At 48.2% G+C, this 17,971-nt stretch overlaps 1 protein-coding gene across 2 annotated transcripts in view; it reads right to left on the bottom strand.

Moving 5' to 3' along the window:
- Nucleotides 1–17,831, bottom strand: part of LOC125176863 (uncharacterized) — a 34,389-nt gene extending 16,558 nt beyond the window's left edge. For both annotated transcript variants that reach the window (XR_007156418.1, XM_047878769.1), the window contains exons 1-12: nucleotides 17,799–17,831; nucleotides 16,386–16,585; nucleotides 15,511–15,723; nucleotides 9,093–9,238; nucleotides 8,456–8,583; nucleotides 7,582–7,726; nucleotides 6,303–6,435; nucleotides 5,822–5,983; nucleotides 3,516–3,642; nucleotides 2,997–3,208; nucleotides 2,292–2,454; nucleotides 1,764–1,846 (exon numbers count right to left, since the gene is read on the bottom strand). Coding sequence is in view for 1 of the 2 variants with exons in the window: in XM_047878769.1 (XP_047734725.1) it covers nucleotides 1,764–1,846; nucleotides 2,292–2,454; nucleotides 2,997–3,208; nucleotides 3,516–3,642; nucleotides 5,822–5,983; nucleotides 6,303–6,435; nucleotides 7,582–7,726; nucleotides 8,456–8,583; nucleotides 9,093–9,238; nucleotides 15,511–15,723; nucleotides 16,386–16,585; nucleotides 17,799–17,809 (1,723 nt within the window). In the remaining variant the exon portion in view is untranslated. The remainder of the gene's footprint in view (nucleotides 1–1,763; nucleotides 1,847–2,291; nucleotides 2,455–2,996; nucleotides 3,209–3,515; nucleotides 3,643–5,821; nucleotides 5,984–6,302; nucleotides 6,436–7,581; nucleotides 7,727–8,455; nucleotides 8,584–9,092; nucleotides 9,239–15,510; nucleotides 15,724–16,385; nucleotides 16,586–17,798) is intronic.
- Nucleotides 17,832–17,971: the final 140 nt, after the last annotated feature.

Genomic DNA, 17,971 nt, shown 5'->3' with positions numbered 1-17,971 from the left:
GAGTTGGGTTTTGAAGGAAGAAGGAAGAAGGAAGAAGGAACGGAGGTGGCCATGCTGGCCTGGGGCTTGCTCAGAGAGTGGCCTGCAGGAGTGGAATGTGAAGCTGAGTGAGTATCCACTGCCAGGCCATACACTGCTCTTTCCCAGGCCTGGTGGGTGCGTGAGGGGAGAAACGTAGCCCCATTCATGCTGGCAGAGTGATGTGGGAGTTCTTGTTCTGGGCAACAAATGTAAGCCTGGTCTCTACATGGCCAACTTTGCCTTCCTTTCCTCTCTGCAGCCTGGGTAGGTCTGTCCCTTGAGTTACCAGCCACTCAGGTTGGAAGGCAGTGGGAAGGCAGCTTTCCAGACCTCTTACACCATCAAGCTTCTTCTCTCTGTGGACCCATCACACCCCCCACTATGTAGGGGCACTTCACCCTCCCCTAGAGGCCAGTCCTCTTACCAAAAAAGCCTTGTGCCAACACCTCCTCCTGTGGGAGATCTCAGCAATGAGCCCCTCACCCTCAGCCCTGAGCCTGAATTGAGACATCCTTTGAGGGTTAAAATCCTGGTTTTTATCCCTGACTCTGTGTACCCTTCCCTGTGTCCACATTATACACACTTTTCACAGCCCACCCTGCTGATCACCCCTGAGGGGTGATCCGAGGTGGGGAGGGTAGATTTGTCCTGCACTCAGTTCCCTCTGCCTGCATCAGGGAGGTACTGTCCTCACTGTCCAGATCTATCACTAGGAAAGAGATAACCAGCCTCTGAGCCCTAGGCAGAGTCATAGGACTGCACAGAGCTAGGCCTGCCTTGGACAGTGTGTGTGTGTGTGTGTGTGTGTGTGTGTGCAATGTGTATATGTGTGGATGCTTGTGGATATGTGGACGTGTGGTGTGAGGAGGGGTGTGTGGTGTGGACCTGTGTTCAGGTTCAAAGCTAGCAAGACTCCAGTGCTGGTCTGGTCCCATGACTGTGTTTTATAACCACTCACTTCACTGCCTCCTCCAGGTCCTTGTGCATTTAATGTACTTCCTGGGGTCTCTGCAACACTGTAGTTAGGGACAAATGGAGGTAGACTCTAAGCTGTGTGAACCCACATCAAGGGGAGCTTACAGGGCTTTCCCTTTGTCCCTTTGATGTCTGAAGTGAGGCAGTCCAGTTGTTATTCCCAAGCAGGTGAAGGGTGTTGGCAGAGCCTCCTCTCCATGCCCCTCTGCACACACTTCCTCCTCACAGTAGGTACTGGGGGCCAAGTGAGGTTGGGAAGAAAGTGTGGCCCCTCTAGGTCCTCCTGAGAACCAAGGCAATATCCTGTTCTTCAGGTGAGAAGAGGAACTGACAGGGGCAGATGAGTGATCCTGTAAAGGGATTCTGTAGAACAAACTTCATTTTTGCCCCTGTGGTGAGCTAGAGCAAGCTGGCCGTGAGATTGGAGAATTGCCCTTGGGTCCCCAAGAACTCTTGACCAGCACAGCAAAGATTAGAGAGCCCTTGATTCAAGCCCAGAAGCACCTACTCTCTAGCCCTTGTCACTTGGGGATCTCGGGGGATTTCCTTGAGTCTCAATCTATTTGTCATTAAATAGGGATTGTACAACACCTGAAAACATCCACTTCTTGGTGCCATTGTGAGGATCAGATGGAAAGCATGATGTGTCTTCTAAGCTGTCAGTGCTATAGAAATGTGAGATGTTCCCCAGAGTGTACCTGGGGTGCAGGTGAGGGTGGAGGGCAGGTGAAGAAGAGAAGGGGAGTTGCTGTGTATAGGTGTGGTACCTGTACTCCAGGTAATGACTTTCTCCTTGGAATCAGCTCCTTCCCTAGAGCCCCACGGACTGAGTTCTTCATAGGACAGAAGGCTGGAAAGAAGAACCCATACTCAGGTGGCACAGGGCTCACATGGACCAGGAGTGCCAATGATGAATATCACAGGTCAGCTTAAGAACATGTTCTTGGGGAACCTGTGTGGTTCAGTTGGTTAAGCATCCAACTTTGGCTCAGGTTATGATCTCATGGCTTGTGCTTTCGAGCCCTGCCTTGGGCTCTGTGCTGACAGCTCAGAGCCTGGAACCTGCTTCGGATTCTGTGTTTCCCTTTCTCTCTGCTCCTCCCCTGCTCATGCTCTGTCTCTGTCTCACTCTCAAAAATAAATAAACATTAAAAAAAAAAAAAAGAGGATGTTCTTTCCTGAGTCTCCAGAGCCAGCACCGAGATCATGAATGTGGGCAGGGCCAGGGTGGGGAGTGGCCACACATGCTGTGGCCCCTAGGCTGGGAAAGGAGTGAAGGGTGGAAGGGAACTCACCTGTCCCTGAGGGGCACATACTCAGCAGGCACATGAGACTCCCCAAGGCCCCTCCACTGGGGCCTCCAAGCCCTTACAGGGCAGGCCTGAGCCAGGGAGGGCCTCAACACAAGGCCGAGGCCTGTCAGCAGCACAGTTGCCAAGCCAACAGCCAGCAGCACTCCTGCAAGGTTAGGACAGAGAGGCAGAGGCCACATGATGACCACTCAGAGCCTCTGCAGGCTTTATGCCTCAGCTGCTGCAGGGCTGCTTTCTTCCTGCCCATCTGGTCAAGGGGCCATGACAGACCCACCATCTGAGGCTCAGCCTGGAAAGCTCAGTGAGATTGCTGACTCATGAAGACAGGAAGGAAAGAAAATGGTTGGAAACACACACAGAAGAGGTTAGAATGAACATCTTGGTGAGCCTATGACTCCACTCAGGGGCGCTGTTGACCACGAGACCCTGTTCACAAGAACAGGTCCCAAAACTGAGGGGCTTGGGAGGTAGGAAGAAAGGGAAGGACCCCAAGAAGGAAATTAAATATTCTCTACCTGGCAAATGAAGTCCTAGTTCAGGGACAAGGTTGTCCTAGTGCCCATCTGAAGTCTTTGGGGCCATGCCTAGAGTTACAGGTAGGGCTGGACATGCACTGAAGGGTCCTGCTGTGCAAGGTTTCTCCCATGCCCCCTCCAGGTCATGGCTACTCTGGCCTGGGGTCAGTACCTGTGATCACTGTCCAGTCTGGGCCCAGGTTTAGCAGCCTGTGCCTGAGGACCCCATGCCTGGCAAGCTGATACGGGGAGGAGGGCTGCACAGGGGATAGGCCGGAATCGCAGGCCACTCCTTTCTTCTTCACCAGCACCACGATGATGCTCTCAGGCAGTCTGTTGTCTCGAAACACATATGTGCCTGGATCTAGGAACTGGTGGGCAAACCTGGGGAATGAAGGGCCAGAATATAGGGAAAGTTAGCTTTGCTGGGCTGCTTATACCAGACCAAGTGTGTGAGCTCCTCCCCATGCACAGGAATAATGTGGTCTAGGAAAGCTGCCCATGACTCCCAAATCGTTGCCCTCCATGCATTCAGGAGGCTTCACCTGTCCTTGGTCTTTTCTGGCCTCACCTCCCACATGGTTGACAGCCTCACATCCTCCTCTGTGTCTTCCTAGTGCCTCCCTAGCTGTGACCTACATGTGAGGAAGCATGGTTCCTCCAAGTTCCCAGGCAGCTCAGCAGAGATTACCTTGAAAAGTTGAGGTGAGTCTCTCGCACGAGGTGGCTGAGTCTCCTGAAGGCCCCAAAGTCCCAGTTGGGGTTGCTGTTGAACAAATGCTGCATCTGGTACACAGGGTAGTGACTGGCTGAGCGATCTGGGGAAAGAAGCCAGGTGGTGCTGGGTTCTAGGGGGCTCCTCAGTGCCAGCTCTGGGCAGCCCCCATCCAGGCAGCTCAGAGTCTGTCCTCAAGACCGTGAGGAAACTGAGAAGACATGTTTTCAATGAAATTACATGTTTCATCCTTTCATGTATATGATAACACATTTAACACTCTTGGTGCCAAGGCAGCCTGCAAAGTGAGCACACCAGCCCATTGCAGAGGCCCCCAGTCCCTGATGCCCTTTGTGGGTGAGCACAGCCAGATGCCCTGGTACTCTCAGAGGTGGGACCTGTTCAGCTTTGTACCCCTGACAGGCAGTGTGCCTGCAGCAGGCACTCAGTACATGCTGTGGGGTGGCTGGGAGAATAAGCAGCTAAGGGGGTGGATGGGGTGCCTGGCAGAAATACAGGTGGGCCCGGCCAGGCAATTCCCTCTGCACAGGGGGTCTTTTCCTATGACAGGTATCACTTCTTCCCAAGCACCCCTAACCCCCCTGAAAGATGGCGCTCTGAACTCACCTCCCCCAGCACATGGAGAAGGGGGAACACAACTGCATTCACTTCACAGATGTAAATAGCAAGGCTGAGAGAGGATGCAGGTTGCCCCAGGTCCTGGGGGCTTTATGGGAGACCTGGCCTGGAAACTGGGGCACGAATGTTTGGAGTTCACCTTCTGGGATTTGTGTCCCTTTTTGTTTCACCTTGGCACTGCTTTGTGGGGAGGAACTTCGGTAGTTATGTGACACATGAAACAAAACACTTCATCTACTTCTTGGGCCAAGTGGCCATCCTCCTGTTTAAATCAGGCTAAAAGTGTGGCTTGTGCCACATACCCAGTGATCCATCTAAGAACAAAGACTGCAGCATAAATTCCAATACCAGATACTGATATCTTCAGCTTTGCCTGAGGGAGCACCTTAATCTTTGAACCTTTATTGTGCTGTTTGTACAGTGCATTCTCTGTACTAATTTATTGTGGTTCTAAAACAATTAGCAAATCAGGCTGCTTTTGCATTTATTTTCTATTCCATACCTCTCTGCTCCATGTTTTTCTCCTCAAAATCTATTCCTTAAAAAATATATCTGTTGGAGGGGGAAAAAACCCCAACCCACACTGGCCTGGAGCTGGCTGCTCTCTTGCTTCTCTCATGTCTTTTTATTTTATTTTTTTTTAAGGTTTATTTATTTTTGAGACAGAGAGAGACAGAGCATGAATGGGGGAGGGGCAGAGAGAGAGGGAGACACAGAATCGGAAACAGGCTCCAGGCTCTGGGCCATCAGCCCAGAGCCCGACGCGGGACTCGAACTCACGGACCGTGAGATCTGTGACCTGAGCTGAAGTTGGACGCTTAACCGATTGAGCCACCCAGGTGCTCATCTTCTCTCAAGTCTTTAGAGCTGCAGACCTGTGCCTGTTTCTGCCAAGCCAGCTGGTGTCCTGGGACATGTGAGTGGGGCAGCACTGTGACATCTGCCATCTGCATGTGAGCAGGTGGGCTGGGTGTGCAGGGAATGCCCATCCACTCCACAGAAGCACCCGGGGGAAGTGCCAGGCAGGAGAAAGGGAGGGAATTAAGGTCTACTGAGGGCCCGGACTGTGCACAATGCATGCAAGGTGGATGCTGAACCTGGAGGGATGAGACTTCTTCTCTAAGGGAAGGCTGTCTCATGGAGGAAAAAGTCTTGTTCTGTAAGGTTCCCAGGGGCGGGAGTCACAGGGAGGCAGGCTTCTGCTCATTACAAGGATGACAATCATTGTAAACCAAGGTGTCTCAAGATGGAGGGGGCTACCAGGAGGGGTTGAGAAGTCTGCCTCTGGGGGCTTCAGGCCCTGAAGGGATGACTGTGTGGCACAGAGCAGACATGCGGGAGGGCTGGCTGAGAGCAGAGGTCACTTTGGTGAGTCCCTGCCTCCACCCAAAGCACAAAATCTGACACCCATGGGCTGCAGGGAGCAGTTACAGAACGTTGGAGCTAGAGCATCTGCTCCAACAAGTGAAGGGAGGCCCACAGTAAGTGACCAATCATGTTGAGAGCAGGGGGACAGCACAGGCTTGTTACTTCCTACTTCAAAGTTGTGGTCTATATGTGATGTCACAGGACAGCCAGGCAGAGGAGGGATGAGAGAGCCAGAGCCCGAGGGAGGGTCTCAGGTACTGAATTAGGGAACTCACTGTGAGGAAGAATGTGAAGCTGGAAAAGAATCACGTCCCCTTCTTCCAGGCAGACCACTGGGTTTGGAATATGGAGATGGATGCCAGGGTCCTGAGGGACAGAGTACTCCAGGCCTGTAGTCCGATGATACCTTTGTAGCCAGGGGCTGGATACAGGTGGTTCTGGGAGAGTTTGGGGAAGGAATGCTGAAGGATCTGGGCTTGTCTGGGGGGGCGGGGTACACACACCCACCTACTAGCCCTGTCCTGTCTCGATTCCCTTTTAAGAGCAGTTTCAGCACTTCTGGAGCCCTCACCTCCCCAAAGACTGTCTTCCTACATGGCCTTCTGTGGTCCCTGCCTGACTCTCACCTTTTGAACACCAAGACAGGGCTGAGAAGTTTCTGAGGGGCCATCCCTTGCTGAAAGAATGCAGCCATATCCTTTACCCCCTTGCACTCGCTCTGGGAAAGCCTGGGCTTGGTATTCCTCCTCTGCTTACCAAGGAGGAAAGAGTCAAGCATGTCCACTCTGGAGATGACAAAGCCAAAGATGCCACGGGGACCACATTGGACCAGATGGACCCTGGCATTCTCTTGGAAGAACTGGTCTGGGCCCAGAGTGCTTGATACTTCCTGAGAACATACAGCACAGCATTATATACCTGGGGAGGGCCAGAGGGGCAGCGAGGTTTGCAGAGATGGATGGCCAGAAACCCAGACTGAGCCCTTTGGCATAGCCCCTGGTGATGCTGAGTTCAGAGATATCCACTGTCCACATCCCTCAGGATTTGTCTCCTTCCTTACTGAAACTTGCCCAGGGGGACTCCTATGCCCAGGGCTCCTGTTTATCTTCAGCAAACACCCCTGACTCTTGTCCCTGTCCTGGGTCATCAATTGCTCCTTTTCTATTTGCAAAGTCCTATGAACAGAACAACTTCTTCAGAACAATCATCTTACTATCACCCAAAATCTGCTGTCCAGTGTCACACCAGTGATCTCCCCACCCTTTCAGTGGCAAGTAGACACAGCCATCTAGAACCTTCTGGTAGGCCAACATAAGGGTGAGCGGGACCTGCACTGCATCTGGGCCCTGGTCTTCTGCCCCTCCCACCCTGATGAAGCATCGAGACCCTGAAGAAAGCCTCAGCCAACACCAGTGTAGCCAAGAGAAGGCCCCGCCTGTGGCCAGAGGTCTGGCCTTTGATAAGAGGCTCAGGCTCAGTTCCAGCAGGGCTCACACCATTTCTGTGACCACAGTGAGTGGTTTCATGCCCCTGGGCTTCACTTAACACTCTATAAAGTCAAGCTGTTGCTTTCTCGGCTCTCTTAGTGGCTTTCAAATTGGATGGTTGACATTATCAACATAAGAAATACCACTTACTTCCTTTCTGCCTTTCCCTCCAGCCTATGGAACAGAAATTCATGCAGATAGCAACAGACTAGGAAAGACTGGTTATCAAGTGGATTTCCCCTTTTTTTTTAAGTTTATTTATTTTGAGAAAGAGAGAGAGAGAGAGAGAGAGAGGAAGAGAGAGACTCCCCAGCAGGCTCTGCACTGTCAATGCAGAGCCTGATGTGGGGGTCAATCTCATGAGCTATGAGATCATGACCTGAGCTGAAATCAACAGTCAGATGCTTAACCGACTGAGCCACTGAGGTGGTGCTCCCTCTTCTGCTGCCTGGTTTCTGCAGCCAGGGTGCCTGGGAGATTTTTTCCCCCTTGTCCCCAGCAGGCAGAGGCTGCCCTTCTATCCCAGCCCTTCCCCGAGGTGGGCTCACCCTCTGGTCATGGTCTCCAGCCTCGCCCTTCACGCTGAGGATCAGCTCCCTGCTGGAACCCCAGGCCAGGGAGAGTTGGGGGGCCTTAGCCAGACACTGGGCATCACAAAGCTCTTCTGCTGAAACATATTCCTGGCACTGGCAGCTGCAGGAGAGGAGAGGATGGGAGGTCTGTCCTGGTGGGCATGGCGCAGCTGCCCATTCCTGACACCCCTCCACTAGTACAGGCACCTCCAGAAGGATCTGAACTGTCTATTCTTCCAAAGCAGTGACTGCACTTTCAATGGAGGTCCATGATGACTCATTAAAATGTGCTCTCTCTGGCCTCTGCTTCTGCACTAACTTCCAGAATGGGAGCAGTGCCTGGGACAAATCCTAGTTGACAAGCTCAGCATTTTTGTTTTGGGCATCCTGCTGAGGCAAGAGTGAGGAGAGAGAGTTGTTCAGCCTGGAATACTCTATTCAGCGGACCTTCTAGCACAATGGTTCCCTGGCCCTGCCTTCTGGGGGATACCATTCAGTCCACAGGCCAGGGGGAGGACTGGAGAGCCAGACAAAATCAGACCCCTTCTCGGCTTGGCATCTAGCCAGGGTCATTCCTAACAGTTGGCTCAGGGACCTGGGGTATGGCGCTCACTCTGCCTTGCTGCCAGTACCTCCTCAGCTCTGGGCTGCTTGCTTTGGCTGGTGTTGGCCTGATTCCCCTTCTTAGGAAATGCTGACATGGCAGCTTCTGGAAGGAGCTTGTATTTGGCTCAGTCTCCCATCAGAGCTGGGTCCTGCCCAACCTTTCTGGAGGGACTCTCTGGGGACAGTCAGGACCTGTCTGGAGACGATGAATTCATTCTGTTCTCAGCAGGTTTTTGTCACTTACATTCCCAGTTCAGCGCTGAGCTTCCCATCCACTGGGTGGCAGAAAGAGGAGCAGTTGTGCAGCTGGGGGGACACACACTTGCGGGTGGCAGCCAGACGTACTTCTCCAGCTGAGCAGCGCTCAGCGACCTGAAGGAGGATGTGGGAGAAGAGTCCTGGCTCTGCAACCCCCTGCAGGCCCAGGATGAGGGCGCTCTCAGCATCAGAGATCATTCCAGGGACATGATGGGGCCTCTGGGGAACCAGGCTCACTGAGAGGTCATTTAGTTAGCACCCTAAGACTAAGGTTAGGCTTGAGGGTAGAGGGAACCTACAATAGTAATAGAAGACAAGTTTGCTGCTTGGAAGAGGTAACTGGGAGGTCCAACTCTAGGGAGACTGGGTGGAGTGATCAAATTACTCTCCTAAGATCCTTTATAATGAATGCTGAAATTTGTGGGTCTATGATAAGGAGAAATATGTCTTATCATGTGAGCTTTCTAAAGTGTTCTCATTTGTATAGGAGGCAATCCATCCAGCACAAAGGACTACACATTAACCCAACAGACAATGAAAAGCGGCTGGCATGCAGAGGGACCCATAAATGCTACCTCTCCTCACTCTCCTCAAGCCTTCCTTTCCTAAGGCTGAGGTGTTACCTGGGGCTGACAGTCCTCATCACTGTCGCTCTCCTCACTTTCCAGGCCCCTCCTGCTGTAGGACTCATGTCCTGCCTGGCAGATGCAGGAACCATCTGACTTCTGGAAGACCCTGTTAAGGCCCCGACACGTGCAGTGGGAGGCACCTGGAGATAGAGAAGCCCTATGGCCCATCACAGGTGCCTAACAGTGAACCATGATATGAGCAAGCTCTCTTTCCCTGTCCACAGTCAGGTACCTGATTAGGGTTAGAGTTAGGGTTAGGGTTAGGGTTAGGGAGATCAGATACCCACATTTGCCAGAGTCTGATCTTAGGAGTCTTTGTGGGGATTGAATGAAATCTTCTAAGTCAATGATTCTCAGCCCTGACTTTTAATTAGATTCATCTGAGAAGCTTTAAAAAACATGGATGTCCAAGTTCCCTTTAGGCAAATTTAATAAAAACCTCTGAAGTGAAGCCAGAACATCTACTTTTCAAAAAGGCCCTTGAGTGTTTTAATGTGTAGCTGGGGCTGCAAATTACTGATATAATTGAAAGCACTTGACACCTCATGGAAAGTGTTGTTCCTATTCTCCATTACACAAAGCCTTGTGGGCCTGTTCTGAAGGACTAGCACGGGCCTCTGTCTCTAGACAATAGAAAGAGAGGGAGCTGGAGAGACTGAAGGTCTCTGAAGGAATTTGAAGGATGGTCTAGGTTGGATAGACAGAGCCAAGAGAACAGGGATTCTCAGCAGAGGATAAAGTGATGAGTGGGGAAGTTCATATTTTATATGGGAGACCAAAGGAGTCTAGGTGAATGTTCTTCTGGGAGAACAATTTGGGAGAGAGGTAGAGATTGGGACCTTGTAGCTGACTAGGGTTCTTTGCAAATCCAGCTTGTTTGCCCCTGTTGGGACTGTCATCTTCTCAGGAAGAATTAAAAACTCATTTAAAGTTTAGCACATGTCAACTTCCTGAAGATAATCACTCATACACTGTGCATAGTAGCCCAAAGGCCCTCAGCAGAACTTGTTGAATGGATTGAAAGTTGACTTTTTTTGTGTGTGTGGACTTTGTCATATTCTTTCCCCAAATTAATTTAGGGACCACTGACAAGAGAAATAATTATTTATACTGTAGAGAAGGAAGGGAATTAATTCTGAAGTGACACAGAGAACTCTCACCAGTGAGGTTATAGATGGTCAAGCCCTCTCTAATATCCTGAACTTTAGTATGTTCTTTGGCTCATTTGGACCAGGTCTCTGCTGACACCCTGGGCACTCTCAGATCGGGTCCAGGAGTCTTTTGTGTCTCATTGTCCAACTGGGCTTCCACTTGGTTTTGTGGGACCTGTAGTTCCACAGGAGAGCCTTGGGGACTTCTTGGGTGAAGGAGTGACTCAATGGGAGCAGCTATGAGAGCTTGTCCTTTGTTGAATATGGGTTACTCTGCTTTTGCATTGCTTCACATTAATTTCCTAAATAAACATTATTTTGAAAAACTCTTGGCCTGGCATCTATGACTATAGAAATAATCATGGATCTATATTAAAAGAATCATTGTTTAATATCTTTCCCCAGCAATCTCAACTCAACAAGATTTTACTCATTCTCAAGTTCCTGTTTAAATACAATCTTTCCCATAAGTTTCCCTGATCCTTCAGTTCTTCCCATTTTGAACTATCCAGCCTTCCTTGTTTTTTTCTTTCTTGTGGCACTTGATGCTTCTGCCAATTTCTTATATATTTTGTTTCTTCCTATTTTATTTGTCTTCATATCTTCCATAGTGTCTTTGTGGCACTAACAACAATAATTGGAACTTGGCATTTGTGAGCTAACCTCTAAAATAAGTTAACTAAAAAGCCCCTACCTCATCCCCAAAGGGAAAATGGCAGTTTACAAAAGTGCATATACTTACAAGATTTTTCCTACCTTTGACAATGGCAGAGTATCTTCCTATGACATATAATTAGAAAGGTCAGAAAAAATATGGAAAACATCTGTTTGAAGGAATGAAGAACTTAACTGGGAACTTAAGGGGAAAACAATTTTGGAGAGAATGAAAATCCAGAGGGGTGAGCCCCACATTTGGCACCCCGTTTTCCTGAAAGGCATTTACCACTTCAAAGGTTCCATTAAGAGGCTGAGATGAGCATAGCTTTAGGATGTATCATAAGGCTAAGGGGACAAAAATTGGGCCCACCAAGAATAAGGATCTCTGGTAAACATCATAGGCTTTCAGTTTGGGCCACTGAAGGGCTACACCCTAGTGTGGACTGACTGTAAGGAAACCACCTTTATCAAAACCTGGAACCTAGCCCTGATTTTCTGAATCCCTGATGAAGTGAAATGATTTATTCCTACTGTAAATGCTTTCCAGAATGAAAGTAATCTTCTATGGAGGAATGTAACAACATCCAGAATTTCAGATTTTCTCTATAGTTTTCACTCACAATATGCAGCAATTTAAAAACAAAACAAAACAAACAAAACAAAAAATAGGCATGAGAAAAAAGAATTTTTAAGAAATCAAAGGAGAGAGAGAGAGAGAGAGAGAACAACAAAAAACACTAGTTGATAGCTACAAGCTCTCAAGAGGTCCAAATATTGGAGTTTTAAGACGCAAAATGTACTTTAAACTGTTGTAAGTATGTTTGATAAATCAAAGGACAAGATTAAAGGAGAATTTCAACAGGGAAATATAAAAGACTATAAATTCCAGATTTGAAAGATTCAATAGCAAAAAATAAAATAAAATAAAATATTGATAGATGCACTTAATAGCATATTGTATGGAGCTGAAGACAAAATTAATGAAGTGGGATATAGATCTGAAAAAACTATCAGACTGGATCTCAGAAAGAAAATGAAAGATGAGAAATGCAGAAAAAGGTGCAAGAGACATGTGTGTGGTAAAAAGTGATAACATATGTGTAATTGGAGAGTCCAAAAGGAAAGAAGAGAGTAGACCAGGAAAAATGTTAAAACTATAATGGCCGAGAATTTCACACATTGATGAAGTGCACCAAAACACAGATACAAGAAGTGCTAAAGAAACTCAAAGAAGATAAATACAAAGAAAAGCTATAGGAAGAGAACTGTAGTTATATTCCTAAAAAATGAAAGATAATGAAGAAATCTTAGAAGCACCAGAGAAAAGGATTTTTACCTCCTAAAAGCAAATATGAGACTTATGTGACACTTCTCAACAAAAATAATGAAAGACAGAGGCCATGGAAGTCTATTTTGGAAATGCTAAAAGAAAACAACTATCAAGCTATGATTCTCTGTTTAGCTAAAATATGTTTCAAGGATAAGCTGAAAAAAGAAATTTTAGACAAATAACACACTGGAAGATGAAATTTGAAAAACCTAATAGCATTTACAAAAACCTCAAAATATGTTAACCTCAGGCATATCTTGGAGATAATGTGGGTTCTGTTCTAGACCACTGCAATAAAGCAAATATTGCAATAAAGCAATTCAAATGTATTTTTTGGTTTCCCAGTGCATATAAAAGTTACGTTCAGGGGTGCCTGGATGGCTCAGTCAGTTAAACATCTGACTCTTGATTTTGGCTCAAGTCATGATCCCAGGGTCGTGAGATTGAGCCCCTTGTTGGGATCTGTGCTGAATGTGGAGACTGCTTAAGATGCTCTCTCTCTCTCGCTCTCTCTCTCTCTCCCTCTTCCCTCCCCCTGCTCCTCTGCCAGCTCATGCTCTGTTTCTCTTTCTCTAAAAAATGTTATGTTTATACTATACTGTAGTCTATTAAGTGTCACTAGCATTGTCTAAAAAGTGTATATACAGTATATGCCCTAATTAAAAATATTTTATTGCTAAAATATGCTAATCATAATCTGAGCTTTCAGCAGGTCATAATCACTGATCACAGATCATAACAAATATAATATTAATTAAAAATCTTGAAATATTGAGAGAATTATCAAAATGTGACCCAGAGATACAAAGTGAGCAAACACTGTTGGAAAAATGGCACCAATAGATTGTCTCAACGCAGGGTTGCCACAAACTTCAATTTGTTAAAAAAAATTTCCCTACCGAGAAATAAAAATGAAATAAAAATATTAGAAGAGTAAAGGAGACATAAATAAAAGGAAAGCTAAGCTATGTTCAAGGACTAGAAAACTCAAGATAACAAAGATGTCATTTCTCTCCCAAAGGATTTGTTGTTTCTATGCAACCCAATAGAAATTCCAGCAAGTACCTCTGTGGATATGATCTGATTATATGGAAATCAAAGGCTACAAGAGCTAAGACAGTCTTAAAAAGAACAGAGTTGGAAGACATAGACTATTGATATCAAAGTTTACCATATTTATATAAGGATAGGATAAAAGACCACTGGAACAGAATAGAGATTCCCAAACAAACCCACATGTATATGGGATGTCTGATTAATGACAAACATGAATGATCTTTCAATAAATGTGTCATTCCCTTCCAAGTAGTAACCAGGCCTGACCCAGCTTAGCTTCCAAGATCTGATGAGATAGGGTGCATTTGGGGGTGGTATGGCCATAGACAATAAAGGTCCTATTCCAATTGAATATTTGTTTCGGGAAAATGAATATTGATTCCTAACTCATACCTTATGCAATAAAGAAACACAACTTTTAGAAAATAAAAAGGGAGAATATATTAACTGGAGTAAGACTTCCTCTTGTAGAAGTTGAGAAGGTTAATCAGAACACAAGCCTGAAGAGAATGTTGGCTTACTCCAATATTCGACCTAGAGGTGATCAAGGCCCCTGTTATGTACTCAGTTGTGTCCCCCCAAATTCTTATGCTGAAGCCTGAACTCCCAGTATCTCAGAATGTGACTGTACTTGGGGATGGGGCCTTTAAAAGGTGATTACGTTAAAATGCAGCCATAGGGTGGCATATTTATAGGAAGAGGAAATTTGGACACACAAGAGAGATACTAGGGATGCTTGCATACAGAGGAAAGGCCACGTGAGGACACAGAAAGAGAGGTCTGAAAGCCAAGAAGAGAGACCTCAAAAGAAGCCAAATATGCCAAAACCTTAATCTTGGACTCCTAATTCTGGAACTGTGAGAAAATAAAATTTTATTTAAGTCACCAAGTCTGTGTATTTTGCTATGGCAGCCTAAGAAGACTAAGATAGCCCCAGGGTTCTATGTCACAGAGAACAGCTGCAATAACTTCAGCCTGAAAAAAATTTAAGTAGTGTGACCTAAAGGTCATCTCTACCGCAAAAATTATAATCACATGCCCATAGAAGGTGTAACTCTAATCCCATCATGATCACTCCAAGATAAACCAGTTAAAATATATTTCTCAATAACTAAAGAAACGGGCTGTACTAGATTGCTATGTAGAAGCCAATGAAATGCAATTTGGACAACACAACCACTGGGACCTGCTTCACTCAGCCCCTGATCTCCAGGTCCTGAGGGATCACTGGATTCAGGGCTCTGTCACCTAGGAGATAGAATCCCAGAGACAAGAAATGATGGTAGAATCCCTGGAAACCTCAAATCACACGATTTGAAAGTGGCATAGCATGGTGGTTAAGAGTAGGAATGTGGGAGTCAGCTAGACTGGGTTTAAATCCTGGTTCTGTCACTACCTGTCTGACTGTGGGCAAGTTATTTAAACTCTCTGCAGTTTAGTTGACATATTTGCAAAACAAGAATGATAGTAACTGCACCTATTTAATAGAGTTGGTATGAGGATTGGTATTAGGGCGGCACTTACAATGGCACCTGGCATCTGTGGAGATCTGGGGTCAGCCCTGAGGCTAAATATATATGATTCTGATGACCTTAATTTCCTGCTATTGGATTATCTGGTTACTTATCCTGCTTGTACTATGGATCATGCACAAGTGGTTCACACACAAAAACCATGTGAAGACCTATGTGAAATGAGGAAAGGTGACAGGTATCAGCAAGGAGCCAGTGGCCATGGCTGAGTGCTGTGCTTATGTCTCTGTGCCTGATCCTGCCACATAGATGCTAAGACAAGGGTCGGCTTGAGAGAGCTGGATGTGGCTGCCCCTACCTTTAAGCACATGCAGCAGCATCGGAACCAACTGGCCAGTCTCAGCGCAGGGTCCTGGCTCCTCCATTAGCCGAATCATCTGGGGCAAGTTGCTTGACCTCTCTGAGCTTGTTCCCTCACATTCATTCACTTGCTTGTTGAAGTCTTTGCACAGACTTATTTTATCCATGTACACACACCACACTGGGACAGTGAGAGTCACAGGGTCGCCCATTCTCTCACTTACTTCAGCTTTTGTAGAACAACCATATTTGGTGATAATGTGGTTTTCTGAAAGCTTACACTGCTGACCCTCAAAACTTCAGGGGACAGGAGAAATGGTGTATTTGGGACCCATATCTGGAGACCAGGGCAATTAGCCAGAGAGTGGGCATGGGTGGAGACTCACCAGGTGGAGAGAAAGAAGAGCTCCCACAGGGGAGGCAGCCGGCCTGGCCAGGATGGGCACTGAAGGTGCCTGCGGGGCATGGCAGGCACTCTCCAACTGCCCCTGCCTGGCTGCTGTTTCCAAAGGTTCCTGAGGGGCAGGGCCTGGGGCTGTGAGTCTTGGCTGGACAGTAATGCCCCACTGGGCAGGGCTGGCTGTGGTAACTCTCTGTTCCTGGAGGGAAATGGAGGGGAGATTCTGAGCCATGGACTCCAGCTCAGGTGGGGACTAAGAAATGGCAGAGTCCAGGGGAAGAATGAACTTGGGGTATGGGTGGGGTGGAAAGTGGGAGGGAGATAGCAAAGCAAATACTGTTGAGGGCTGATCTAGATTGTAGGGAGGACAGTGGAGGCTCTGTGCTTTATTGTATCTACCCCCCCCCCTGCCCAAAACAGTCCTCCTTGACTTTTGGGGCACTACAGAATGCACTTCCATCCCTCTAGCAAACAGAGCAGAATGCCCAGCATTGCTGACACACTGGGCAGTGGTTGTCCTGTTTTTCAGAGCACTTGGACCACTCACTCCAGTATGCTAATTTGTACAATGTGATGTACAGTCTGTAATTTTTAGGTCTTTTGAAAACTAACATCAAGACAGTTGTGGTACCTACTTTCTCTGAATCTTCCTTCACCTGTGTCCTCCCCATGTTCTTGGGTCTTTCTCATCAGGTGGCTGGTCTAGCTGAGAAAAACTAGCCCCTGTTCCTCTGCCTGCTCCCAGGGGTTCTGTGGGTCCTCCCTACCTGCCACCTGCATCTTCCTCACCGGGCTCTGCCCAATTCTGACTCGAGGCCCCAGCCCCCCTCTCTTGCTCACATCCAGGCTTCCCAAACTCACCCTGGTGGCAGCTGAATCCAGGGGGGCAGGGCTGGCAGGCTTGGGCATCCAGAGCTAGGCTGCGGTAGGTGCCTGCTTCACAGAGGTGGCAGCAAGTCTCCTCTGAGACCCTGAGGCCACTCCTGTTCAGTGCCTCGGAGCCCCCAGGGCACTTGCGTGGATGGGCACTGCCCAGGGGACAGTAATAGGGAAACAAACAGCTGCACAGAGACACAGAGCCCAAGACTCTAGTTTCATGTTGATAAGGGGCTGTGTGTGCTATTGGCTCTCATCTCACTAGCAGGGTTCCCCTCAACTCCCCCATCGACATTCCCCATGCTTAACCCTTAAGCTGCCTGGGGGAGGGGCAGCTCTGATATTATCCCAGACAGGGGGTCATGGGCTGGGCTTTGTGTCCAGTGAGGACTAAGTAGGTCCAGGTGTCATCCTGGAGGAGGGAGCCACATCCATTGGCCAGGTCATTGGGCAGTGGCCAGACCTGTGCTCCCTGCCCACTTCACCCTGGGCAAAGGAATGAGTGGAACAAATCTGACTGGCTCTGGATGGGGGGACACAGTGGGAGTGCTGGGAGTGTCAGTCCTGGACACAGGATTGGGGTTGCCAAATGAAATACAGTGCATCCAGTCGTATTTGAATTTCAGATAAACAGTGGTAATTAACAATGAATAAACAATGAGTATAAGTACTCTCACATATTGCATGGGCCATACTTATACTAGAAATTTGTTGTTTACTTAAAATTCATACTTAACTGGGTTTTCCTGTATTTTCATTTGCTAAATCTGGCCGCCCCACACAAAATGGCCCTGGAAACTAATGAAGGGCATCTCAGTGGGATTTGCTTCCTCACCCTCCCTTCCTTTTTAAGGACAGAGGCAGGGACTGAGGCATGTGAACACTGTAGCTGGGAAGTCCAAGCAAAGGGTTGCCCAGTACTTGTCTTGGGGTCCTGAATCCTTTGGGACTCAGGGGTTTGACTCCTCTCTGGAGATCCCTGAGGCTGAGACACACAGGCAGGGGAGGGTACTCACAGCTGCCCTGGGCCAGTGTAGGTGGAGGAGCCAGCAGGGCAGGCATAGCCCCCAGGACAAAGTGGGGGGATCCCTGTCTGGGTCTCGCAGTAAGAGCCAGCCCTACAAGTGACCTCAGCCACAGCACCTGAGGGAGACAGGAACAGACCAGTGCACCTTGGTCTTGAGGGTATCCAGGTGGCACAGATCCAACCAAGACTGAGTGGGCCATGGGGGTGCTGGGCAAACGGCTTGCTAGGGCAATTAGGTGGCCATGCCTTGCCTGCATGATGCGCCCAGTGCTGATAAGACTTGCCTGAGCACCTGGCCTAATCCTCCGGGGTGAGAGTACAAGGGATGGGAGCAGTGGCTGGGGAGGGAGGGATAGGCCAAGCAGTCTCACCTGCCGGGCATTCAAATCCAGCTCTGCAGGGGATCACAAACACATTTGCATGATCCCTCAGCTCGGCCTGGGGGCAGTAGTGGCCAGGGGGACAGAGCTCACAGTCTTCTTTTGATGATGCCCCTGGTTTTGTCCGAAAAGTGCCAGGTGGGCAGAGAAAGGCACCCTGATCA

This window comes from Prionailurus viverrinus, chromosome A1 (genome assembly GCF_022837055.1).
Source record: "Prionailurus viverrinus isolate Anna chromosome A1, UM_Priviv_1.0, whole genome shotgun sequence".
Lineage (NCBI taxonomy): Eukaryota > Metazoa > Chordata > Mammalia > Carnivora > Felidae > Prionailurus > Prionailurus viverrinus.
This window is presented reverse-complemented; position numbering and strand designations above follow the sequence as displayed.